This window comes from Erinaceus europaeus, chromosome 15 (genome assembly GCF_950295315.1).
Source record: "Erinaceus europaeus chromosome 15, mEriEur2.1, whole genome shotgun sequence".
NCBI lineage: Eukaryota > Metazoa > Chordata > Mammalia > Eulipotyphla > Erinaceidae > Erinaceus > Erinaceus europaeus.
In genome coordinates, this window is record NC_080176.1 from 6,674,948 (window position 1) to 6,701,649 (window position 26,702).

The following is a 26,702-nucleotide window of genomic DNA, read 5'->3' on the forward strand; positions in this document are numbered from 1 at the left end:
TCTCTCCTGTCCAACAACGAATGACATCAACAACAGCAATAATAACCACAACAAGGAAGGGTACAACAACAGGGGCAACAAAAGGGGGAGAAATGGCCTCCAGGAGCAGTGGATTCATGGTACAGGCACTGAACCTCAGCAATAACCCTGGAGGGAAAAAAAAAAAAGTTGCACTCTGGGTGCTGCCTTGAGCTTCTCCCCGCCTGGCTCCGCTGAGACTCCCCCACAAAACCCCAGGTCCTTTGCAGACATGCAAGGGGTGCCTGTCTGCCAGAGTAGCCGTTGCCTTTGGGGATCCCCCGACCCTGCAGGTTATTTTGGCTGGCCTAATAATAAGCTGACGCAAGAGGCAGCAGGAGAAAAACCACAGCAAACCGTGTGTGCACTGAGGCCCAGGGGTGCACGCTGTTGAGAAGGAGCCTAGGGAGCTTTGGAGTGAGACAGAACTTAGAACGGCAGGAGCTTGGAGGGTTTATTTCCATGAACACAGACCTCAGGCCTTTGGGGGTGATGAGCCTGTGTGTCTCCTCTAGGAGTGGGAAGTGAGAGGCTCATGTTCTGCTTTCAGCCACTGTCACCCTGGGAGCTGTCCTCGGCCACAGCTGCAGGGGACACTGACTCCCCCACTCAGTTCTCTCAGCTCCAGGAGGGAGGTGTCTTGTGTGAGAGTGATGGGGGCGGGGAGGAGGCAGGGAAGCAGCTGCACTCGCAGGCCCTGGTGCGTGTGGTGTCTTCCTCAGCCCCCAGAGCGTGATGTGTATGTGCCGGACAGCCGCCCAGGCCCTTTGTCCGCCATGCTTGCCGGCAGGGCCAGGCACAGAGTGGAGGGGCAGCTTCTGCCTCTGCCAGACAAAGCTTTGGCTGCTTTAGGCCTCAGCTCCAGAAGCTTCAGTCTGTTCTCTCCAGAGCAAGGGCAGTGGCGCCGGCAGAGCTGGGGCCTCTGGACTATCAGGACCCTGCCTGTGGCCTTCCAGGAAGGAGGAGCTCTGGGGGTCTTCAGGCAGCTTATGTGGGGTTTGGCCCCAGGCTGTGGACAGCCTCTGCACACACACCCCACTGCTGGGTATCTTGGGAGGGACCCCAGGCAGGAGGGTGTTCTCAGGGGGCGCTGGGGGCTGGCCCTCCGTGCCGCAGCACAGGGCACAGTAGCTGCTATCTCCCTCCAGCATTGGGTTCTTGGGCGCCCAGTCCTCCTGTGGCAGGTAGGCGGTGGGCACGGCCTCTGTGGGGCACCCCACTTGCATGCCCTCGTCCTCTGGCAGCCTTGCTGGTCTCCAGACATCTGTGAGGTCACATGTTAGCGGTGCGATGGCCTCCTGAGCGCTGGGCTCTGCTGTGTGCACGCACCCGCGCAGCTGTGGATCCACACTGTGGGCTCCTATCCAGGTCTGGACACGGCACGGGGAGGTGAGGCACAGCCCAGCACCCCTGAGCAACCTCCCCCTGAAACCCATGCCAAAGGCCAGGCAGCATGCTGTCCCTGCCAGCCTCGCCTCTCCACAGGGCCCGCTTGCCCCCATGCAGAGTCCGGGCGCAGATGCAGAGTGACAGGCGGGGCAGTGAGAGCTCGGCCCTGCTTCTCTGCCTGTAGTTCCGGGATGCTACCCGTTCTCTCCCTTTTTTTTTTTTTTAAATTTATGTTCCCTTTTATTGCCCCTGTTGTCTTTTTATTGTTGTTGTAGTTATTGTTGTTGTTGTTATTGATGTCGTCGTTACATAGGACAGAGAGAAATGGAGAGAGGAGGGGAAGACAGAGAGGGGGAGAGGAAGACAGACACCTGCAGATCTGCTTCACTGCCTGTGAAATGACTCCCCTGCAGGTGGGGAGCCGGGGGCTCAAACTGGGATCTTTACGCCAGTCCTTGCGCTTTGTGCCACATGCGCTTAACCCGCTGCGCTACCGCCTGACTCCCGTGTTCTGTCCGTTTTACTGCAGGTGGACACAGACAGATGCCACAGCACTGGAGCATCACCTACATGGTGGCACTCCCAGGTGGTGCTGGGGCTTGAACCCAGGCCACACATACGCAAGGCCATTCCAGCAGCCGCACAGACATGTGCAGGGCACACCTGTTCACATGGGCACACCACCTGTGTGAGCACTGCACATAGTCTGCATGGCTTTCCATCAACTGAAATCAAAGGAAATGGGGAGTCAGGAGCCTGAACCCTGTGCCCTAGAGACGGGTGCAAGCTGAAGCCCCGAGTCCCGAGCAGGCAGAAGCCCCGTGTGCCCCAGCCTCACCCGTCACCCAGACAGAGACCTGGCACCCCCAGCCCCACCTGGAAGTTGCCATGGTGCACGTTGTAGAGGGGTTGGAAGAAGGCCGCCGGCGAGGGCACCTTCTGGTGGAAGTTCCTCTTCACCCTGAGGCCAGAGGACAGTCAGCCGTCCCACACCAGGTAGGTTCTCCCGAGATGCACCCCAGGAAGTGTGAGTTGCTCCTGGCCCCCTTTCCCCTCTGCTCCCTGGGACTCTGTACCCCACAGGGATCTGGGCCCCGTTCCCTGCTGCTATGACCTCAGCACTGGGCCTGCCCAGGGCACCCTGCCCTCCCGCCAGACATTACATGGAGAGGTGGGGACTTCCTCCATGCCTCTGACCAGGCCACCTCTCCGGAGACCCCAGCGTACACCCTCACAGTGTCAGTCTGTTACACTGGCAAGGCCGACACCCTCCTGCACTCTCCCTGCTGTCCCACCAGCCCCTCGCTCCAGTCTACCCAGCCTGTGACATACACAGGGATGTGCGTGCACGCCCCTGGCTGCTGACCTGGGCGACAGCTTGCACAGGATGTAGGCCAGGCTGGTCAGCAGTAGGAAGAGGGCCACAGTGAAGAGGGTGCTGTCTGGCTGTCCCCGAGGTGGGTGCGGGGGTCCTGAGAAGAAAGGACGGGGCTGCAACCTCAACGCTGTCACATCTGTAGCCCTGCGTGGCCACCCTGTCTGGGAGGCAGGAGCCGCACCCTCCAGGCCTCCCTCCCAGTCCTGTGCCAGGGGTGGGCCCCATGTGTGGCCCAGAGACAGCAGGTCCTGCAGAAGTGCCAGGCTGGAGGCTGACCTCAGGGCCCACGGCGGGACCCCAAGGGGCAGGGAGAGTGGCACACCCACCTTTCCGGGGGGAGGGGAAGGCCACGGGCTGGCTCCACTCGCTCCACTGGCCCTCGTAGCGCTCCTCCTCTAGAGCGTCATCCTCCGCCTCGGCCATCTGCATCCGCAGCCTGGCCTCATAGGTGGCATCAGGGTCCAGCTCGAAGGCCTCGAGCAGGAGCCAGGTGGCCCCCAGGATGTGGTGCTTGTGCTTTGCCCGCTGTGGGGTGACAGAGTCAGCAGGTACTGGGGGGCGGACGCCTCACCCGTGCACACCTGACCCAGTGAGCCCAGGCAGTGCCCGTAGGGTGAGGACTCACCTCCCAGGCTTCCTCCCGCCTCTTGAAGGCCAGCTCATAGCTGAGGAGCATGCTCAGCGGCTCCAGGGCCGTGCTGACCGCCCAGGTCAGCATACAGTGGCCGGCGCTGACGTTGCTCTGCAGGTTGGTGGGAGGGTCCAGCTTCACTGGAACAGATAGGGCCGTGTGAGTTGTGCCGGCCAGCCGGTACACCCAGAGCCAGGGTGCCCCACGTCCCCTGGCGGTGGCTGGGGCCCTCTCACAGCAGAGGCTCATGGGGCTTGGTCCCTGGAGTCCCCAAGGGCCTCAGCCTTTCTGTTCACTGCTGCCAGCCCCCAGGGGCGAGGTGTCTCGGCTCTGCTGTCCCTGCTGCCTGTGGCAGCCTGGCAGGGCCCCACTCACCGTGTTTCCGGGGCAGGTACTGTGGGTCCACCAGGCTGACCAGCTCCTTCCCGGCGGCCAGGCGGTGCAGCGTGATGGAGAAGCAGTCGGAAGTCACCAGCACCTCCTCGGGCGGCAGCTGTACCGTGCACGAGCCAGCCTGGAAGTTGCAGCGGTGCTGGCTGCCCGGCGCCTGGTGGCTGCAAGGGGCACATGTGGGCATGAGGGCTGTGCTGGACACCCACCGCTGGCCCTTGGCCTACCCGCCTCACCTGGTGAAGAGGAGCCAGGCATCCTGGCCCAGCTCTGGGGACCCACAGCAGTCGATCCTCAGGATGTTGTTGTTGAGGCAGGTGACCTGGGGACCTGGGGACAGTGAGGGTGACGTGGCATGTGGCAGGTGACCCAATGATGCCAGGGTCACTTCAGAATGGCACTGGGAGGCTGGGAAGGGAGTCCAGCTCACGTGTTGCCATGGGACTCGGGAGTTTGCTGGAGGACTCTGCCCCAGCTCTGCCCCCCTCATCCCTCCCCCAGCCTCCCCCCCATCAACCCCAGGGGCCTGCCGCCTACCTGCTCTTCCTTCTTCAGTACCCAGACCCGCCCAGGAGCACAGGAGGGTGTGGACCAGCACCCAGGAGCTCATCTTGTCTTGGACGGCCTGGGGGGCAGAGGGCTCTGCAGTCAGCCTGAGGGTGCTGCCAATGGGGTTTTCTGCATGGCTTCCCCTGGTCGCCTGGGCACTTTCCAAGCTGCACCCCAGAAAACCAGCTCAGAGGCCACTGACCCAGAATCTGTGCTGCCTTGGTGCTGGGCTTCTGCTGGACCCTGTCCCTGTGTCCATATCAGCCAGCACAGCCCCAGTCAGGGCTCAGGGCCCACCTGCAGGCAAGGCAGGGCCAGCAAGGGGGGCCAGTGCTTACCACCAGCAAGCCTCATCTGCAGTGCCGCCGCCGCCTGTGCTCTGTCCTGGTGACGGGGTGGGGGGCGGAGACGGGGAGCAGCTGGAAGGGAGGCCCTGTGTGTGTGCAGCCTAGGCTGCCCCCAGACGGCATACCTTCACAGGCGCCTACACAGGGGCATCTCCGGGGAGCAGGGCCTCTGTTATGCACCCCCACCCCTTCCTCTCACCCCAGGAGTTGGGGGCTAACTCTAGACAAGAGATGGGGTCAGGAAGTGCCTGCACCCTGAGGCAGGAAGCAGGAGCAGCCTGGTTATGAAACCCTGATGGCTGATAAGGAGCAGAAGCAGCAGCAGAGTGCATGGGCCACAGCCCAGGGCCCCCTGAGATCCGCGGGATCTCTCTACCCCACCCCACACTAGCACAGCTGAGAGAGACTGGGCAGGAAGCCCTCTCCCATGTCCAGCAATGCCTGGCTAAGGGGGCATACCCACTGCTCCCTGGGCAAACAGGGACAGGGTCAGGTGAGCCCCATGGGCAGGGGGTTGTCCTGGGGGAGTGACCACTCCCAGCGTCAGGGTGGAGGGACACCCAGCTGGCACAGAGCCCAGCCCATTGCCTGCAGCCTGCAGTGGGCAGGGGTGGGGCAGAAGGGAGCAGAGCTGGGAGAGGCCACACAGCCACCCACGGGGACCCCTCCCATTCCTTTGAGTCCAGGAGTCCAGTGAGCTGGGCAGGCAGCCCCCAGGCTGCAGGTAAGGAGCTAGGCCTGAACTTGGCCCACCTCCTGCCAGCTCCCCAGGACCCTGTCAGAGCCCTGTGCCTTACAAGGTGTGCGGGGAAGCCTCATGGCTCAGAGCAGGACACAGGGATGGGGGGAGGGGGTGCCCCTTGCACAAGCTGCCTCGAAGCAACCCCATGGTGTCCTGTGGGGCTCGTGTCCACTGCCCGCCCACCAGCCTGTCTGTGAACATAGCAGCCCTATCCACGGCTCCTTGGGCCCTTCTAGAAACCCATCTCCTCTGGTGTGGGGTCAGGGTGGCCTGGTGACTGCCCTGGCTTCAGAACTGCTGGCCCAGGGATGGGCAGCTGCTGGCAGAGCCGTGGGGTGAAGAGCCTGCTGATACGGGCACCGGCCAGTGTGCTTTCTCTGCAGGACGTGGGCCCTGACTTCCCAGAAAATCAGGAGCCTGGGCAACGTTGGGACTGCCAGGATGTGGACTATGGCTGGAGCACCCCCAGGGCCCAGTGGGGATCCCACCAATGGGCAGAAAGCGGGTGAGAAGGAAAGGCAGGAGGAGCAGAACTCGGGCCAGAGGAGACGAGGAGGGACCACCAGGGAATTCTGGCTCTGGAGAGACTGGGAGGGCTGGTGGTCAGGAAGGGTGGTGTGTGTGTGTGTGTGGAGGGGGCACCTGTTCTGGGGACCTTTCCACAGCTCCCTCCCTTCATGGGCCTCTGGGCTGTGAATGCAGATATGGTCTGAGGCCCAGACTAGTTGAGGTGAGGACAGTTCCTATGCCCACCCTCTGTCCAGAGACACCAGGAGCCCTGATTCTTCTGGCCTCAGTGCCCAGCCCTGGCCTTTGGAGCACACCCTGACCCTCCCTCCATGGGAGCTCTCTTCTTCCTCTCTGTACCCACTTGATGTCCCTCCCACACTTCCCTGAGGATCCCCCTCTTCCCTGAGGTCCCCTAAAGACTTGGGCCTAGAGAAGCTGTCTCAGCAGCTCGCCTCCCTCCCTCCTCCCCTCCCTCCCTCCCTTGCTGCCCCTGCCCCCAGGTATATTGCCCTCACAAGAAATTCTGCCACCATTCAGTCCCTTCCCTCTGCCAGAGGCCCCTTGTCCCCACTGGCTGGTCACTCCCAAGGGACAGCTTTGCAGGGGCTTCTCTGTCTTTCGGAGCCCCTGGAGCTAGAGTCCAGTGGCACTCACCCTGGGGCAGGTCTGAATGCTGGCCTGGGACCTGGAGCTGACTAGCCCTCCGCCCTCTCCTCCGCAAGTCAGGAGACAACTGAGGCCGCTGACACAGCTTGCAGGCCGGCTAGCGGCCGCCCACATCTGAAACCACAAGATCGTCCCCAGGCTGAGTGGCTGTCAGCACGGTGATCGTGTCACCCCACTGTCTAGAGCAGATGTGACCCTGAAGATGGGCAGAGAAGGGCCTGGTGAGCTGCAACTGAGGGCAGTGATGGTGGATTAGCCACAGAGGAGAGGCCAACAGCTCCCAGGGTCTCCCTAAGGCAAGAACCCAGAAGGATCCAAAGGTCTGTGGAGGTGACAGGCCAGCAGCTCCCAGGGTCTCCCGGAGGTGAGATGCTGACAGGACCCCAGGGACTCCCTTGGGGGAGAGACTTACAGCACCCCAAGACCTCCCCAGCGGTGAGAGGCCTGCAGCACCCGAGGGCTCTCCCCAGAGATGAGAGGCCTGCAAACTCCAGGCTCTCCCTAATTGGTGAGCAGCATATGGAACCCCAGAGTCTGGACTGATGAACCTGCAGCACCCCAGCTCTCCCCGGAGGTGGGGGCCTACACACCTGAGCTCCTCCCCTTTCATGACTTGGCCATCAGCTTTGATGCTATTGGAGACACCAAAGCAAGTCCTCTTTACTGAAGTGGGCTGTCAAATCTGCTGCCTCCGGGAACCACATGGCAGGAGGGTGGGGGCTGAAGTTTGGAGTCTAGAAGAATGGCTCAGGTGCTTTCAGTGCAGGTGGTCTGAGTGCGGGCTCGGAAATGCAGCTCTGGTAAGCTGTCATTTGGGTGAAGTTGCTTGAGTCACAGGTCATTTCTGCCCCGCCTTCCTAGGTGGAATTTATGAAAGTTCTTTACACAGTCTGGGCAAAGATTTGCTGGGTGTATCATGTGAAAATAGACTCCAAGGCCCCAGGTTCAATCCCCAGCACCTCCGTAAGCCAGAGCTGAGCAGTGCTCTGGTAGGAACATTGAAAAAAATTAAGCAAAAAAAAAAAAAAATCAAGTGGTCCGGGAGGTGGTGCAGTGGATAAAGCATCAGACTCTCGAGCATGAGGTCCTGAGTTCAATCCCCGGCAGCACATGTACCAGGGTAATGCCTGGTTCTTTCTCTCTCCTCCTATGTTTCTCATTAATAAATAAATAAGGGGGCCAGGTGGTGGCGCACCTGGTTAAGTGCTCACATTACAGTGCACAAAGACATGGGTTCCAGCCCTTGGTCCCCATCTGCAGGAGGAAAGCTTCACAAGTGGTGAGGCAGGGCTGCAGGTATCTCTCTCTCTCCCTCTCTATCTCACCCTCCCCTCTCAATTTCTCTCTGTCTCTATCCAATTATAATAAGTAAATTTAAAAAATCTAAAAAAGAGAGAGAAAAAAATCGAACTCATGCATGAACTGGCCATAGGGAACAGAATTTTTTTTTTTTTTTGAACGCTCCAACCAGGTCTCCAACCAGGCCAAGCAGGGTGGTTTGTATCTGTTGGAGGCACTGGGTCCAGCCAGCTGCTTAGCTCTAGGTCAGAACCCTGAGGTCTGAGCTGGTGAGCATCCTGAGCCTGGGCTTCTGTAGGGCCAGGTGACACTCACAGTGCTTCTTGGGTACCACCTAGTGGCCACTTGGATAGAAAGCATTTCACCTGGAGCTCTGGGATTCTCCTCGTGGACTCCTTCCCCAGGAGGGACGGGCATCTGTTCTCCAGGGGGGCTTCCTTACTGACCAGGAGCATCTGGGTCTGAGGAAGAGGTACCTGTGCTGGGTGGGTGCCAACTTGTGCTTCTAGGTAGCTAGCTAGTGTGATGGTCTAAGAACTCCTGTGTTTCTCCATCCACCTTTGGTGGGGTGCTGTTGGGTCTATGTGGCGACAGGGAGCTTGGCTTTCTCCCCCACACTCTGCCTCCCATTCCAGGGCAGGGGACTTCGGCTTAGTGCTGTTATAGCATTAGTGTTATCACGCATGCTCTGTGTACCTGGGGATACAGGGGCCCCCTGGGCATCAGTGGAGGCCCCTCCAGAGTCACCACTCAGATGCCTTGTCTGCCATGTGCCTCTCTGTGGCGGGAGATGTGCTATATGTCATGTGCCATTGTTCCCTCCATGTTGGCCTTGGCCAACTAGCCACATGACTCAGAATTGATGTGAATTACAGGACGTGCAATCACCCACAGTTCACAGCCCTGAGCTTCTCCCTAGGGCTGTGCCTGTCTGAGCTTCATTTTATAAATCAACCACACTTAGGTCTTGGGCCTCTCTGGGGTGCATGGCTGGGGATTCCCTGTAGGTGCACGTGGGGGCTGCTTCCCCAACTGCCCCTCCCAGCCTGCTCCTTCAGTGGGGATAAACCAAGGGGCTTGCTCTTCTGGCACCAATGCCTGGCCCCTCTTGATTAGTACCAGGGGATGTGTTTGACTGGAGCAATGCACCTGTCCACAGACGGAAACTGGGAATTTTTATCAGAATCATCTTTAATCTGTAGGTGTTATTAATGGACAAAGACAATTGGCTTTCTTTCTTTCTTTATTGGATAGTGATAGTCAGAAATCAAGCAGAAGGGAGAGAAAGAGACAGAGAGACACCTGCAACCCTGCGTTACCACTTGCAAAGCTTTCCCCCTGCAGGTGGGAACTGGGGGCTCGAACCTGGGTCCTTGCACAGTGCAACATGTGCGCTCAACCAGTTGCACCACCACCCAGCCCCGACAATTAAAAAAAAAGTTATTTATTTATTCCCTTTTGTTGCTCTTGTTGTTTTATTGTTATAGTTATTATTGTTGTTGTTATTGATGCCATCATTGTTGGATAGGACAGAGAGAAATGGAGAGAGGATGGGAAGACAGAGATGGGGAGAGAAAGATAGACACCTGCAGACCTGCTTCACTGCCTGTGAGGTGAACCCCCTGCAGGTGGGGAGCCAGGGGCTCAAACCAGGATCTTTATACAGGTCCTTGAGCTCTGCGCCACCTGCGCTTAACTTGCTGCGCTACCACTCGACTCCCAACAATTTTTTTAAAAAGATTTTTTGTTTATTTATTTTCCCTTTTGTTGCCTGTAGTTATTGTTGTTATTGATGTTGTCGTTGTTATATATGACAGAGAGAAATGGAGAGAGGAGGGAAGACAGAGAGGGAGAGAAAAACAGACACCTGCAGACCTGCTTCACCGCCTGTGAAGAGACCCTCCCCCCTTCAGGTGGGGAGCCGGGGGCTTGAACCAGGATCCTTACTCTGGTCCTTGTGCTTTGCGCCATGTGTGCTTAACCTGTTGCACTACTGCCCGGTCCCCCCCCCCCCCAGCCTGTTTCTATCTTTTTCTAGTGAGGTAGGGCTCTGGAGAGGTGAGGTCATCTGTCCAGGGATGGAATCATAGTAGCATCTACAGCTTGGTGGCTAAAATGCAGTAAGATGGAAAGCAGGACAAAAAAAAAAATGAGTGCACAGGAGCCATAAAGGAAAATAGCAGATGAGAGTATGGAACACAGGTGGAAGGAGGCCACAAAAATCTGTTTTAGGAGTGTTCAGAGGAGCCTATGTCTTATTAATCTTTACTTGAACTTAATAGCTACATGGGGTGGACTAGAAATATTGTCTGGGAAGATGGTGTCAGAGTAGAGAACAGAACCAGGAAGCACGACTAGGGCAGAGAGTTGTTTACAAACTTGAAGAAAATATATAAATGCAATTAACTGTCAAACATAGTTTTTTTTTTAATGGAATGCTTCATGAATATTGTGTGTCATCCTTACACAGGGGCCAGGCTAATCTCTGTATTGTTCATTTTAGTGTATGTGTTCATTTAGTATATGTGTTCATTTAGTATATGTGTTCATTTTAGTATATGTGTTGCCAAAGGAGGCACAAAAACAGTTCTTAAGATAACATATAACTTCATAAAATTTGCCTATGTAGATCTTTCTCCTTTTATTTATTTTTTTCTTACCAGAGCACTGCTCAGCTCTGGTTTATGGTAGTACAGGGGATTGAACCTGGGACTTTGAAGCCTCAGGCATGAGAGTGTCTTTACATAACTATTATGCTGTCTACCCCCACTCTGTAGATATTCTATATGATACGTTCACGGTTGTATGCTAGTGTTGCTTTTGTGTCTCCAATATGAATTCTTGTAATTAGTTACCCTAGAACTTTATTTAAACAAAACATTTTTTTTGTGGTTTGAGAGGTGGTGCAATGGATAAAGCATTGGGTTTTCAAGTATGAGGTCTGGAGTTCAATCCCCGGCAGCATATGCACCAGAGTGATGTCTAGTGTCTTCCCTCTCTCTGTCTCTCTCCTTTTCTCTCTCACTCTTCCTATATTTCTCATCAATAAGTAAAAGGTAATTCAGGCGAGGGGATCAAAGGCACTAAAAAAGTATTAAAAGTATGAAAAAGAAACCCCAAACGATTCCGCATCGTGGCCTCACTGGTTCCTTCACTTCTTGTCTCTGCAGTTTACAGTATTTTGGGTAAAAAGATTTAAAATTTTTTTTTTAAATTATCTTCATATTTATTGGATAGAGACAGCCAGAAATCAAGAGGGAAGGGGGCGACAGAGAGGGAGAAACACAGAGAGACACCTGCAGCCCTGCTTCACCACTCGTGAAGCTTTCCCCCTGCAGCTGGGGACAGGGGGCTCGACCCCTCATCCTTGGCATTGTAATACGTGTGCTCAACCAGGTGCGCCACCACCCGGCCCCTGGTAAAAAGATTTTGAGGCGACTGCAATTGCTGTTCCCATGACCGCCACCCCCCCTGTACATCAGGGCGCTGCTGGTGTCACAGTCCCACCAGGAGGGGCGCCGCTTCATGTGGGTGCCCCCTCCGCCTCAATGAGTTGACTGCAGGGCAAAGCCGACCACGTGTTTTCGGAGGGACTTTTCTGGGGAAATGCTGAGTCGCCGGGCGGGTGCCCCTGGGTGTGGGGTCTCCTCTCCCCAGGGTGGGGGTCGGGGTCGCCGGCCGCAGAGCACAGGGCACCCGGGCTGGTCACGTGGTGGGCGGGGCGCCACCGGGGCAGCACGTGCAGGGGCGTGGCCCAGCCCCCGCGGCTGCGCAGACGGGACTCACACGGGCCGGGCCCCGCGGTGTGAACACCCGGCTCCTGCGCGCCTGCCCAGGCGGGTGGGTGGCTTTGTCCTGGCCGCTGGGACAGCCCTCCACTCCCCAGATGGACGGTGAGTGCTCAGAGTGGGGGTGGGGGAGCGGGTGCTGACTTGGGGGCTCAGGACCTGGCAGGGCGCCGGGACAGAAGTCACGATCTGGAGTCAAAGGTCACGGTCCTGGGTTAGAGGTCATGGTCCTGAGTCAGAGGTCACCGTCCCGAGTCAGAGGTCACCGTCCCGAGTCAGAGGTCACCGTCCCGAGTCAGAGGTCACCGTCCCGAGTCAGAGGTCACCGCCCCGAGTCAGAGGTCACGGTCCCGAGTCAGAGGTCACGGTCCCGAGTCAGAGGTCACCGTCCCGAGTCAGAGGTCACCGTCCCGAGTCAGAGGTCACCGTCCCGAGTCAGAGGTCCTTGTGCAGGGCAGCCATGTGCCCCTCCCGCTGCAGCCGGGCTCCTGGGAACAGTCACTTATCAGATCCTAAGGGCCACACTGGAGCCACGCGCTCTGCCCCGCGTCCACAAGGCGGCGGCAGAGCCGCACAGTGCAGGTTGTCCTCGGCGTCTGGCGGAATGTCGCCGCGCAGCTTGCAACACGGGGGAGTCCGCCTGTGGGCTGCGCACATGACTCAGAGCATGCGCTCTCCTGGAATGCGATGGCTGATGAGGCACTGCAGAGTGGTGGTGTTCACTGACTCGGTTATTACGGATTCCGTGTGGTATGGCTGTCTCCTTAGTTGGGCTCTTAGTAGAGTCCAGGCATCACGATGGACTCGGCTTTCCTTTCAATTTAGAGTCAGGGTGGGAGTCAGAGTGGGAGAAGACAGGCTCCAGAGAGATGGAGGGAGGGGCCCGTGTGGGGGCACCCCTGGTTAGTTGCACATAGAACTAAGCACACATAGTACTAGGCACACACAGTACTGGGCACACATAGTACTAGGCACACATAGTACTGGGCACACACAGTACTAGGCACACACAGTACTGGGCACACACAGTACTAGGCACACACAGTACTAGGCACACACAGTACTAGGCACACATAGTACTGGGCACACATAGTACTAGGCGCACATAGGACTGGGCACACATAGTACTAAGCACACATAGTACTAAGCACACATAGTACTAGGCACACATAGTACTGAGCAGAAGGATCTGGGTGGAGCCCCTACTACCCATCTGCAGGGGGGACGCTTCCCAAGCAGTGAAGCAGGTCTGCAGGTGTCTGTCTTTCTCTCTCCCTCTCTGCCTCCCCCTTCTCTTTCAATTTCTCACTGTCCTATCCAATAAAATAGAAAAATGGCCACCAGGAGCGGTGGATTCATACCGCAGGCTCCAAGCCCCAGTGATAACCCTGGAGGCAGAGACAGAGAGGGAGAGATGGATGGATGGAGAGAGGGAGTGGGATGGAGGGAGGAGAGACACAGCAGTGCAGACCCGCCTCCTGTGAATCTGCCCCAGCTGGCGCTCTCAGGTTCTGACCAGACCCTCAGGCCAGAGTCACGGGCTCTCCAGGGAGACCTGTCTCCCTGCTCTGTGCCCTGAAGAGCCTTACAGGTGCCTTTGTGTCTCCACCTGGAGAGTGAAATAGTCCCTCTTCAGGGCTTGAACTCCTGAGGCTGCTCAGATGCTGGGCTGTTCCTCTGGCTCTCCTCTCTCCCTCTCCCTCCCTTGCTCCTTCCCTTCCTCCCTCCCTCAGGCTCCTGTGCAACTGTCCATCTCCTCGGCCATAAACAAGTAGCACTGCTCAGGCCTCTCTGTTCCTCTATTAATCAGCTGATTATTCTTGGGGAAGAATGGAATAAATATTTTAAAAGTGTGATGACTGTCAAATCAATTCACTTATTTTAAAAAATATTTATTTATTTATTATTGGATAGAGACAGAGAGGAATTAATTATTGGATAGAGACAGAGAGGAATTAAGAGGAATTAAGAGATAGGGAGAGAGACAGAGAGACGCCTGCAGCCCTGCTTCACCACTTGTGGAGCTTTCCCTCTGCAGGTGGGGACCAGGGGCTTGAACCCAAGTCCTTGAACACTGTAATGTGAGCGCTTTAATGTGGGTGCCACCGTCTGGCCCCCAATTCACTTATTTATTCTGTCTCTGGAACTAGATGCCTGTAGGTTCCCATAGATGCTGATTTGTTCTCCTTTTTCCTTTTAATTTAGATAAAAGGTGTGAGTCAGAGAGGGAGAGATGGACACATAGAGATAAATGTGGCAGAGAGACAGAGAAAGGGAGAGACAGCACAGGATAACTCCATATCTTGTTCAGCTTCCCCTATGCAGTTGGCCTGGTGGGGACCCTGGACCTCAGACATTCAAGACATCAGGACTGAGCACTTCTGCAGTTGAAAATTGTAATATTATTATTATTATTATTACCACAACAGGGTTATTACTGGGACTTGATGCACATGTGATAAATCCAGCACTCCCAGCTGCTGTTTATTTATATATTTATTCCCTTTTCTTGCCCTTGTTGTCTTATTGTTGTAGTTATTATTGTTGTTGTTATTGATGTTGTCATTGTTGGATAGGACAAAGAGAAATGGAGAGAGGAGGGGAAGACAGAGAGGGGAAAGATAGACACCTGCAGACCTGCTTCATCATCTGTAAAGCGACTACCCCGCATGTGGGGAGCCATGGCTCAAGCCAGGATCCTTACGCTGGTCCTTCTGCCACCTGCTGTTTTCTTTACCTTTCTTCTTCTTTTTTTAATACTTATTAAAAAAAAATTTTATTGGGGAATTAATGTTTTACATTCATAACATTCCCCAGTTTCCCATATAACAATACTGTTGTTAAGGTTGGGGGCTCCAGCTGGCTGGGCTAGCTTCGTGGCGACAGACAGAGATGACCAGAGACACACGGCTGGGGAGAGAAGCTTTATTACCGAGCGGCAAACATGTGCTCTCCTGTCTTTCTCCTCTGGCGGCAGAGAGAGACCCTTAAACTAACCACCACAATGATCTCTCCAGCATCCTTCTGTTTACGAGGCCGCGCCACAACCCCCACTAGGTCCTCTGTCATCCTTCTTGGACCTGTATTCTCCCCACCCACCCACCCCAGAGTCTTTTACTTTGGTGCAATACGCCAATTCCATTTCAGGTTCTACTTGTATTTTCTTTTTTGATCTTGTTTTTCAACTTCGGCCTGAGAGTGAGATCATCCCATATTCATCCTTCAGTTTCTGACTTATTTCACTTAACATGAATTTTTCAAGGTCCATCCAAGATCGGCTGAAAATGGTTAAGTCACCATTTTTTACAGCTGAGTAGTATTCCATTATGTATATATACCACAACTTGCTCAGCCACTCATCTGTTGTTGGACACCTGGGAAGCTTCCAGGTTTTGGCTATTACAAATTGTGCTGCCAAGAACATACGTGTACACAGATCTTTTTGGATGTATGTGTTGGGTTCCTTAGGATCTATCCCCAGGAGAGAAATTGCAGGATCATAGGGTAGGTCCATTTCTAGTCTTCTGAGAGTTCTCCAGAATACTGCATTATTTAAAAATATTTATCTATTTATTTCATTTTGTAGCCCTTGTTTTATTGTTGTAGTTATTATTGTTGTTGTTATTGATAACACATTGTTAGATAGGACCAAGAGAAATGGAGAGAGGAGGGGAAGTCAGAGAGGGGGAGAGAAAGACAGACACCTGCAGACCTGCTTCACCGCCTGTGAAGCGACTCCCCTGTAGGTGGGGAGCCGGGGGCTTGAACCTGGATCCTTACTCTGGTCCTTGTGCTTTGCACCACGTGAGCTTAACCTGCTGTTCTACCACCCAAATCCCCCTTTATTCTTTTTTGTATGATAAGACACTGAGAATTTGAAACGGGAAGGGGATAGATACTTGCAGCTCTGCCTTGCCACTTCTGAAGCTCAGCCCTTGAAGGTGAAGAGCCGGGACTTGAACCTGAGCCCTTTCTCATGATGCTGTGTGTATTCCACTGGGGTTGATAGTGATAGTCCCCTTCATGTAAGTCTTAAAAATAATTTTCTAGGTATATTTCTATTTTTTCCATAGAGACTAGGAGAGGGAGGAATAATTAGGGGAGAGAGAGAGAGAGAAACCTGTAGCACTGCTGTACCAGTGAAGCTTTCCCCCCTGCATGCTGGCAGAGGGCTTGAACCGGGGTCCTTGAACCTGGGTCCTCTCTCTTGTTGCTGGCTGTGCTCTCTGGGTTGAACACTGCTCAGCCCCTGTAGACACCAATGAATCCACTGGGAACTCAGGCTTCTCTGTGCAGATGCATTCTGCACCATGTCCACAAGGCGGCGACAAATCACCACCTCCAGGCAGTTTCTAAGCATTTTGTGGAAATGGAAAGCACAGTAGATTGCAACAGGTGCATTCGACACATGCATCACAGCTGTGAAGTGATGAGCGATTTGGCTTTAAAGACTATTGTTGCTAATTATATGTTCTATAACGTTATCTCTAGTCCAGTGGGAATTTATGGATTTCTCTGTGCAGTCGCATTCTGCGGCATGTCCACAAGGTGGCAGCAAAGGCTGCAGTCCCGCCTCTGCCTGATTATTCTGGGACTGTGGAGAGCTCAGGCCTTGCACAGAGCGTGCTTTCACCTGTGTGTTGCACAGGTTACTCAGGAAACACTTCCTTTTCCTGGATGTGCTGAAGAATCGTGGCTGCTCTGTTGTTTTCTTTATGAAGTTCCATGTGTATTTACTAATGTCTGCAGGCTCCACTGAGACTGTGACAGTTGTCAGTTTACACAGACGCCTTCTGCTGCGTGTCCACTAGGCGGCGGCATAACACCACAGTGGGGCTGTTTCTGCTCATTCAGGGGATGCAGAGGCAGAGTCAGGCGGTGTACCCAGGACGCTGACATGCAGATTGACAGGTGGCTCACAGACGTTTGTGTCTCCTGTAACTTGTTGAACCCTTTGGCACTTAGCACTGTCATTTCCTTACCCGTTTGCTGGATATCTCATGGGGGGTTGAGGGATTTGTCCCTTCAGGTGCATTTTGCACTGTGTCCACAAGGCGGCAGCAAAACAACAACTAGGTGGTTTCTTTCTTTTTTTTTTTTTAATATTTATTTCCTTTTTGTTGCCCTTGTTGTTTTTATTGTTGTTGTAGTTATTATTGTTGATGTCGTTATTGTTGGATAGGACAGAGAGAAATGGAGAGAGGAAGGGAAGACAGAGAGGGGGAGAGAGAAAGACACCTGCAGACCTGCTTTACCACCTGTTAAGCGACTCCCCTGCAGGTGGGGAGCCGGGGCTCAAACCAGGATCCATACGCCGGTCCTTGTGCTTTGCACCAGGTGCGCTTAACCCGCTACACTACCGCCCGACCTCCACTAAGGTGCTTTCTAAGCTTATCATGAACCATAGAGAGCTTAGGCTTAGTGGAAACACTGGGGGCTTGAGATGTGAGTTTGACAATTTATCCAGAAAGAAGTTTTCTCCTGTGATGTGTTGAATGAATTGTCTTTCATCTCTTATTTTGCTAAGCATAATCTCCAATTCCATCCTTCTTGTGCTGGAGGACACACTCTCTTTTTGATCACAGAGTAGTATTCCACACAGTCTGTATCCATGGCTCTTTTATCCAGTCACTTGTTGATGGGCATTTAGGCTGCTTCCACTCTGTGGCTATTGGGGATAATTCAGTTATGAATTGGGGGTGCACATCTCCCCTGAAAGTGTTTCTATATGTCCTTTGATAGGTCTCCCAGGTGAGCATTGCTGGAGGGCGAGGTAATTCCATTTCTGTTAGTGTCAGGACTCGCCATGCAGTCTCCCAAGGGGCGGCAGTGGTGTGAACCCCACCAGCAGCGGAGCAGAGTCATGTTTGACAAGCTTGTAGAAATCGGGTGCTGGGGGGGAGGGGTTGGGCAGTGGCGCAGCGGGTTAAGCGCACGTGGCGCAAAGCACAAGGACCGGCGTAAGGATCCCGGTTCGAGCCCCCGGCTCCCCACCTGCAGGGGAGTCGCTTCACAGGCGGTGTAGCAGGTCTGCAGGTGTCTGTCTTTCTCTCCCCCCCTCTGTCTTCCCCTCCTCTCTCCATTTCTCTCTGTCCTGTCCAACAAAAGACGACACCAATAACAACAACAATAATAACTACAACAATAAACCAATAACAAGGGCAGCAAAAGGGAATAAATAAATATTAAAAAGAAATAAATAAAAAGAAATCTGGTGCTCGGGTGTGATGGGGAGGGAGACCTGGGGTGGAGGTAAACGCTGCAGACCTAAGGTCCTGGGTTTGATGCTGCCAGTTTCCAGGGTTGTGCTAAACGAGACAGAAACACAGACACACAGACTAGACACTTTAAAACTCACGACAGGGGTCAACCCTGTAGAGTCACAAGGTCTTTGCTGGGGCAAAGTGGAGTGTGGATGACAGGGAGAGCCCAGAGTGGGGAGGTCCCCGCAGGGCAGGGCCTGTCTGTAGTGCCGGGACAAGAGGGCTGTGGTAGCTGTCCCCATTGGGGACACAGGCAGGTCATTTTGGGTGTGAGGGCACGAGTGGCATGGCCCGAGCCATGTTCCCATGCCTGCTGAGTGCTAGGTGTGCAGCCCTGCCTGACCCAGCTCACAGAGAAGCTTCACAGACTGCCTTTCAGGGTGTGTGTGGGGTCACTGGTTTGTTTAGATGGTGTCCAACTAAAGTCAGAAGGTCTGACGAGATGCAGCTTTGTGTTGTAAAAATAAATTGAAGGGAGAAGCAGTGGTGCATTGGGCTAAGCACACACATTACAGTGCACAAGAACCCGGGTTCAAGCTCCTGGTCCTCACCTGTGTGTGTGTGTGTGTGTGTGTGTCTCGGGGGGGAGCTTCATGAGTAGTGAAGTAGGGCTGCCGGTGTCTCTGTCTCTTTCCCTCTGTCCCCTCCCCTCTACGTTTCTGTTTCTATCCAATAACTAAAAAAAATTAAAATGCCACGTTGGGGCCAGGCACCTTCTGTCATGGTTGGGGGAAATGGAATCGCATAATATTGCAGAGCAGAAGTGCATCGTGAAGTGATGTCACAAAAGCATCTGCCTTTTACGAAGCAGACAGCAGAATCATGTCAGGTGCATTAAGCAGGTAAAGTAACGTGAGAGAAATGCAGGTCTGTCCTGTGGCCGCACGCACGTCCCTCCTTACTAGCAGGTCTCTGGGGCTGACGTGAACAAGAAGCCCCTCACTGCGGTGACGCCTCAGAAAGTCAGCACGCAGTGCCCAGGTCCGCAGTGATGTCCTTCTGTACAAGTGACCACAGGACGCCGCACGGGGCTGGGCGTGGAGCCGCAGGTGAGAGCAAGCAGCGCAGTCACCGAGGAGGAGGAGGAGGAGGAGGAGGAGGAGGAGGTCTGGCACGTTCGATCTGGGCGCATGCTGTGCCTAGTGTTCCCAGCCGCAGTGTCGGTGTACTCAGAGCTGGGAGAGGAGAGACACTGCCTCTCTGCAGTTCCGTCCAGCACCTCAGAGCCCGCAGCCCGTCTGAGATCTGGTGTTGACATGAGTCAGTGGGGATGAGGAGGGGCTAGCCTCGCACCAGGGAGGCCCCACATGACACAGCATCTCCTGGGCGCTCACAACTATCTCTCAACCATTTCTTTCTTCTCAGGGTTTACCTGCTTCCTGAGAGAGTTCCCTAAGAGCAAGAGCAAGAAGCTGGAGCACCACACAGCGTACATGCCACCGGGGTTGGAGCTGCTGTGCCCAGGAGCTGTGTGCCACCAGTTCTGGCCGTGCCTGCGCTTGGTTAGGGACAAGGAGTCCCAGTGCGCACTCTGCAGGGGACCCCCAGCCCCATTCACCCAGGAGCCCAGCTTTCAAGGGGTTAGTAAAACTGGAAATGCTGCTGGGTTGAAGTCCAGTGTCTGGATAGAACCCCGGCTCAGGGGACCTTGAACTGCCAGCTGGGTCGGCCACTTCCTGTTCTCCAAGCTGGATAAGCAGCTCAGGACAAGCAGATGGCCATTAGTGCTGCAGGCGGTCTCCTCCGCCTCTCACCATCATCAGAGTAACAGAAGGAAAAAAGGCCACCAGGATGGCTGGACCTGCACAGGCTCCAAGCCACAGCAATAACCCGGTGAACAAGCATTTCAGCCAGTGATTTAAAGGATTTTGCTTTTTACTGTAGCTGAGCAGAGAGGCCCACTTTGAGGTCTGACTCGGCATCACTGGCCACACTCCTCACCTGTGTCTCCCCACAGCGACTCTCCCCAGTCACCTCTGCATAGCTCTGGGCACTGGGAAAGCAACAGCTGCTCTCTCTCTTCCTCTCCGCTACACTGGTGGCCGGCAGAGCAGACAGATTGTCTGCACCAGGGCATTACCTCAAATTCATTTAAGTTTTTTTTTTTCTTTTTACCTCCAGGGTTATCACTGGAGCTTGGTGCTGACACTACAAACCCACCACTCCCGGTGGCTGTTTTTTCCTTTGTTTTATTTGATAGGACAGAGAGAAATTGAGAGGGAACATGAAGCTTCCCCATGCGGGGGGGATCCAGGGCTTGAACCCAGGTCCTTGCACAAGGTTGACTTGTGCACTTAAGTGGCTGTGACACCACCCAGCCCCCACCTTGAATTTATTTGGAACTGTGTTGCTGACTTTACTGAATCCACGAACCTTGTGGCTTGAGGACTGGGTGGTCCCTCCCTCCACCAGTACTGCCGTCCTGTCCCAAGCTGCCCTCCCTCCCTTCCACCCTGTAAAACCCTGAAGCCCCAAAACCCCAGCCTGGGAGTGAGGTGCTGTTGGAGATGTGAGTCTGCCGTCTCCTCAGAGTCTCTGCACCCGAGGCCCATTTTTCTCGTCCTCCCCCGTCTGTGAGTACTGACTGACTTCCAGTGGAGACCACTGAGCCCTGTGGAAGGGGCAGCTCTGGCACGAGGCCTCAGGTGCAAGAATCCTGTGCCCCGATCCCCCCTCAGAGAACCTTAGCTGTTCCTGCTGCAAGGAGGGGTTCTGCAGGCAGAGCTTGGAGCAGTGTGCAATGTCCTGAGTTTGAGTCCAGCTACTGCCGAGACTGTGTGATACTCTGGTTCTTTCACTTCCACGAATAAATCTGTCCAAAAATTGTAGTCAGTGTTCCAATCTGGCATACCTGTTCGCCCTTCCCCAGCACTGCTAGGCTTCCAGTGGTGCCAGGAAGGAGCCTGGGACCTCCGAGCCTCAGCCCTTCAAGTCTGGTATGTAAATATTTTCTACGAACTTTTCAAAACCAAGAGGCATCAGAAGGAGTCCTGGCAACTGCAAGCTGACTGCAGGAGGCTGGGGAGGGGTGGTGTCAGTCACTGAAAGTGCCCGTGAGGCCCCTCCTTCCCTCTGCTCGAGTTCTCCAGAAAGAGTGGGGAGACCACACCTGTTTCTACTCTGGTCAGTTCTAGCTCAGCCGCACCCCCTCTCCAAGCAACAGGCCTGCTCTGGGGCAGCTCACCTGCAGAGTGTTGAGAGAGAGCAGATGTGGGTGGGTCCAAAGCCAGGATGACAGACTTGTATTAAAAAAACTGCCCAGGGAGGTGGTGGGCTGAATAGCCCTGTGGAAGCGTATCTGCCGCTGGAGCCTGAGTTTCTGGGATCGATCTTCCCCAGGAACTCTGCATCTTTCACTCTTGCTTGAGCCTTGTACCGTCTTGAGAGACTTGTAGTCAAAAAGCTGCCTAGGGTGGGAGAGAGGACCAATAGTCTCATGGAAACACACTTGTCTCTCACATGCCAGGTCACGGGATCGAGCCTCCCCAGGAACTCTGCTGACTGTGAACTTTTCGCTCTTGTTTGAGCCTCCTACCATTCTGAGACTTGTATTCAAAAGGCAGCCCAGGGCGGGAGGGTGCTCCCATCCCACACACATACCCTGAGCCCCAGGTTCAAACCCCTACAGGGCCTCCCGGTGGAGTATTTTACTATATGAAGTATTTTACTCTCGTTAAAACATTTTACTCATTTAACTTGTTAGAGACAGTGAAGTTCGGGAAGGTGGGTCCCTAAAGAAATGTATTGTAAATCACAAACCTAAGAACTCTCTCTGGTTCCCTGGAGAATGGGTGGTGGTGCAGTCTTCGGCCTCTAAGCAGGAACTAAGTCTGTAGAGTGTCCTTGCAGCCTGGCTCCAGCCTCATCTGAGACTGCTGAGTGACATTGCGCCCTGGAACTTAGGGACATCAGAGACAGTATTAAAGTGCAGGAAACCCTATCCCTGTTCCTCCAGTCCTCAGGCATAAATCTTCCATGAACACAGCCACAGACCTGGAGGAAGGACAGGCTGGATCAGGGCAAAAATGTGCTCTAGAATAAAATTCCTGTGTGCGGATCCTGATGAAAAAATTATTTACTTTGGATAGAGACAGAAACTGAGACGGGTGTGTGTGTGTGTGTGTGTGTGTGTGTGTGTGTGTGTGTGCGTGTGTGTAGGACACACAGAGAGAGACATGCAACGCCACTTGTAAAATGTCCCCTCTTGCAGGTAGAGACTAGAGGCTTGAACTCCAGTCCTTATGCGGTTGTAACATGGGAATCAGGTGCCCTGTCACCTGCCCCCAACCCACCCTGTGTTTAAGTCACTTCAACACATGCTCACTGAATAAACCTGAAAATTGATATGAGAGTCTCAAATACAGACAGAAAACTAAGAGTAGAAGTCTTCTGAGGAAAACAAAAACAAACAAACAAACAAAAAAACCCAAAACACTGCTATTCAGAAGCATCCAAGGGGCCCAGAGGCTCTAGATTTTCTGGGGGTGACGGGAAGGACTTAGAGGCAGGGTAGGCCCAGGGCTGCCAAGGGGAGAGTTGTGAGGGAGACAGAGGAAACCCCCCAGAAGCAAAGGCAACGACCCACCAACCCACCTGTTTCATGACGAAGACGTCAGAGCTGCGGGAAACAGAGCAGGGCGCGAACAGCGTAAAGATAACCGGGAGCTTGTGCCATCACCTCCCACCCAGTCCTGCTCCCTGTCTGTCGAAATAACCTCACAGAAATTGGTGCGAGGCCGAGGAAAGAGAGGCTGCAGGAAGGAGGGCAGTGGCTCCCTCGGGGGACAGAGGAGCTGGAAGGGCACGTCCCGCCGCCCGCGGGAGCAGAGACGCGAGCGGACAAGGGAACAAGCGGACAGACAAGCGGACAAGCGGACACTCCCCGTGGGCCCCGGGGAGGAAAGTCGTGCGCGTGTCCAGCGTGACCCTCCGAGCGAGCGGCAGACACACCTGCAGGCAGACAGCAGGGGCTCTGCTGTCCTTGTCCGGCCGGGCTGGGGGGCAGGGACGTGGCCGTGGCTGCAGGAGGGGCCGGCCGGGCTTCCTCTGCGAGGGGCCCCGGGTGCGGCTGCCGATGGGACCCCGCGGGGACCCGCCCTCCCCCGGGAGCCGCACTGCCACCCCGCACCCAGCTGCGCCTGCCCAGGCTGCTCACACCGTGGGCGCCACCCGGGGCTCGTCAGCCACCTGCTGCTCCCCGGCCTCCTGCGGGCGCCCCGCCTTGTGCTTCTGCAGAGACTCTCCTGCCTGAAGCTAGGAAGTTCCAAGTTCAGTCCTCTGCACCACCTGAGCTAGAGCTGAGCGGTGGTCATGTAAAATAAACAAAAAGATGGAAATACACATGAAAAGCCATTTAAACAACACAACGAGTGCCACCTCAACATGCTTCACTTCAGACTGTGTCCAGAGACTTCACGTGTGGATTGACAACCCTTCAGCTTCATCACTTCATTACTTCATTACTTTCCTTTCTTAGTATTCTCTAATTCCATCCCAGGTAGTTCACTTCCTAACAAAGTCCCAAAACCTAGATATAGATCAGGTTCCGTGAGATAGAGCATATGTTCACACGTATCCATAAACTAGGGCAAAATATATACCTGAAAGCAGAAGTACACTAGAGTTTGCAGTGAGTACCTCCCCAACACTTCCTCTCCACTATTCCAACCTTTGGGTCCATGATTGCTCAACAATTTGTTTGGCTTTGTATGTTAACTCTCTTTTCAGCCACCAGGTTCCAGATGCCATCAGGATGCTGGCCAGGCTTTCCTGGACTGAAGACCCCACCAATATGTCCTGGAGCTCCGCTTCTCCAGAGACCCACCATACTAGGGAAAGAGAGAGGCAGACTGGGAGTATGGACCGACCAGTCAACACCCATGTTCAGCGGGGAAGCAATTACAGAAGCCAGACCTTCCACCTTCTGCAACCCACAAGGACTCTGGGTCCATGCTCCCAGAGGGATAGTGAATGGGAAAGCTATCAGGGGAGGGGGTGGGATATGGAGATTGGGTGGTGGGAATTGTGTGGAGTTGTACCCCTCCTATCCTACGGTTTTGTTAATGTCTCCTTTCTTAAATAAATAATAAAAGTCATTAAAAACTATCCTGGGGCTGCCACCCAGTGGAGCACACGTAGCATCCTGCACAAGGACTCGGTTCCAGTCCAGCTCTCTCCATGCAGGAGGGAAACTTCAGGTAGGTCACTCCCTCTCTCTCTTTCTCTTCCCTCCCAATTGCCCATTGTCCTATCAAATGAGAAAAGAGTGGGCACTCAGCCCCTGAATAACCCAGGTGATGATGATGAAGATGGTGCTGCTGGTGGTGAGGACAGACACCTGCAGGGGGGCCCAGCGGGCAGAGCAGCCCTTGATGACCAAGCACCTTGCAGGCACTTGAAGATCTTTCTCGGCTCCGTCTTTATAGTAAGAACTGTTTCTGCCTGGCACAGAAGTTACATGGCAGTTATCAAAGACTCGGGTTCAAACCTGGCCCCTACCTGCAGGGGGAAGCTTCCTGTGTGGAGAAGCAGTGCTGCTGGTGCCTCTCAATCACTACCTCCCATCAATTTCTCCTCAACCATTAAATAAAAAAAGCAAAAGGGGAACAAAGAGCAGTGGGATGGGACACTCGTCACACGGCACCAAGACACAGCAACAACCTGGGTGGCAACTACAGAGAGAGATAATGAAAGAAAGAGAAAGAAAGACTTTAAAGGTTCTCCAAGGTGCTGTGCTGGGTGGTTGCTTGCCCGGTCACCACATGAGAGCACCTGGCAGGGGAAGTGTCACAAGAGGTGCAGCCAGGCTGTGGGGCGTCTCCTCTCTCCCTCCCTCCCTCCACACCCACCTCCTTCTGTCCTCACCACCCCAGCTCTGATCTGCATCCCAGCTCTAAATGCAAGGAGAAGCAGCCGGTCATCAGCTGTGGAGCCTCCCAGGTGCCTAACTACAGAGATCTGGTTGAAAACAACAAACAGGTAAGGAAATGACAATGCTAAGTGCCAAAAGGTTCAACAAGTTACAGGAGACACAAACGTCTGTGAGCCACCTGTCAATCTGCATGTCAGCGTCCTGGGTACACCGCCTGACTCTGCCTCTGCATCCCCTGAATGAGCAGAAACAGCCCCACTGTGGTGTTATGCCGCCGCCTAGTGGACACGCAGCAGAAGGCGTCTGTGTAAACTGACAACTGTCACAGTCTCAGTGGAGCCTGCAGACATTAGTAAATACACATGGAACTTCATAAAGAAAACAACAGAGCAGCCACGATTCTTCAGCACATCCAGGAAAAGGAAGTGTTTCCTGAGTAACCTGTGCAACACACAGGTGAAAGCACACTCTGTGCAAGGCCTGAGCTCTCCACAGTCCCAGAATAATCAGGCAGAGGCGGGACTGCAGCCTTTGCTGCCACCTTGTGGACATGCCGCAGAATGCGACTGCACAGAGAAATCCATAAATTCCCACTGGACTAGAGATAACGTTATAGAACATATAGTCAAAACAATAGTCTTTAAAGCCAAATCGCTCAACACGTCACAGCTGTGACGCATGTGTCGAATGCACCTGTTGCAATCTACTGTGCTTTCCATTTCCACAAAATGCTTAGAAACTGCCTGGTGATGGTGATTTGTCGCCGCCTTGTGGACATGGTGCAGAATGCATCTGCACAGAGAAGCCTGAGTTCCCAGTGGATTCATTGGTGTCTACAGGGGCTGAGCAGTGTTCAACCCAGAGAGCACAGCCAGCAACAAGAGAGAGGACCCAGGTTCAAGGACCCCGGTTCAAGCCCTCTGCCAGCATGCAGGGGGGAAAGCTTCACTGGTACAGCAGTGCTACAGGTTTCTCTCTCTCTCTCTCCCCTAATTATTCCTCCCTCTCCTAGTCTCTATGGAAAAAATAGAAATATACCTAGAAAATTATTTTTAAGACTTACATGAAGGGGACTATCACTGTCAACCCCAGTGGAATACACACAGCATCATGAGAAAGGGCTCAGGTTCAAGTCCCGGCTCTTCACCTTCAAGGGCTGAGCTTCAGAAGTGGCAAGGCAGAGCTGCAAGTATCTATCCCCTTCCCGTTTCAAATTCTCAGTGTCTTATCATACAAAAAAGAATAAAGGTTAAAAAACAGCAGCTGGGAATACTGAATTTATCACATGGGCATCAAGTCCCAGTAATAACCCTGCTGTGGTAATAATAATAATAATAATATTACAATTTTCAACCACAGAAGTGCTCAGTCTTGATGTCTTGAATGTCTAAGGTGTCCACCAAACCCCCACTTAAGACCAACTGCACAGGGGAAGCCACACAATAAGTGGAGCCATGTTGTGGTGTCTCTTCCCTCTCTCTGTCTCTCTCTGTCTTTATCTCTGTGTTCATCTCACCCTCTGACTCACACCTTTTATCTAAATAAAAAGAAAAAAAGAACAAATTAGGATCTATGGGAACCTTCAGGCACCGAGTAACAGAGTCAGAAATAAGTTAATGATTTGATAATCATCACACTTTAAAAATATTTATTAAACTCTTTCTGTAGAATAATAAGCTGATTAAAAGAGGAACTGCTGTGGTCCGGGAGATGGCGCAGTGGAGGAAGCATTAGACTCTCAAGCATGAGGTCCTAAGTTTAATATCTGGCAGCTCATGTACCAGAGTGATGTCTGGTTCTTTCTCTCTCCTCCTATCCTTCTAACTAATAAATAAAAAATATTTTTTAATATTTATTTTTA

The 26,702-nt window shown here is 53.8% G+C and overlaps 1 protein-coding gene, 1 long non-coding RNA gene and 1 pseudogene across 2 annotated transcripts; 1 reads left to right on the forward strand and 2 right to left on the reverse strand.

The window, feature by feature from the left end:
- Nucleotides 1–458: 458 nt before the first annotated feature.
- On the reverse strand, nt 459–4,693 carry LOC132532969 (interleukin-9 receptor-like). The gene is made up of 9 exons (XM_060172280.1): nt 4,558–4,693; nt 4,344–4,431; nt 4,043–4,136; nt 3,792–3,970; nt 3,411–3,556; nt 3,112–3,310; nt 2,774–2,879; nt 2,284–2,368; nt 459–1,388 (listed from the first exon to the last, which is right to left on the reverse strand). Exons 1-9 carry the CDS (start codon nt 4,612–4,614, stop codon nt 867–869), a joined length of 1,476 nt encoding a protein of 491 aa, XP_060028263.1. The 5' UTR covers nt 4,615–4,693; the 3' UTR covers nt 459–866.
- A 5,650-nt stretch (nt 4,694–10,343) lies between these two features.
- Nucleotides 10,344–10,442, reverse strand: LOC132533242 (U6 spliceosomal RNA; annotated as a pseudogene).
- A 1,349-nt stretch (nt 10,443–11,791) lies between these two features.
- On the forward strand, nt 11,792–20,786 carry LOC132533080 (uncharacterized). Its single transcript, XR_009544959.1, has 3 exons — nt 11,792–11,812; nt 18,879–19,019; nt 19,336–20,786. It is a non-coding gene; the product is annotated as an uncharacterized LOC132533080 (long non-coding RNA).
- Nucleotides 20,787–26,702: the final 5,916 nt, after the last annotated feature.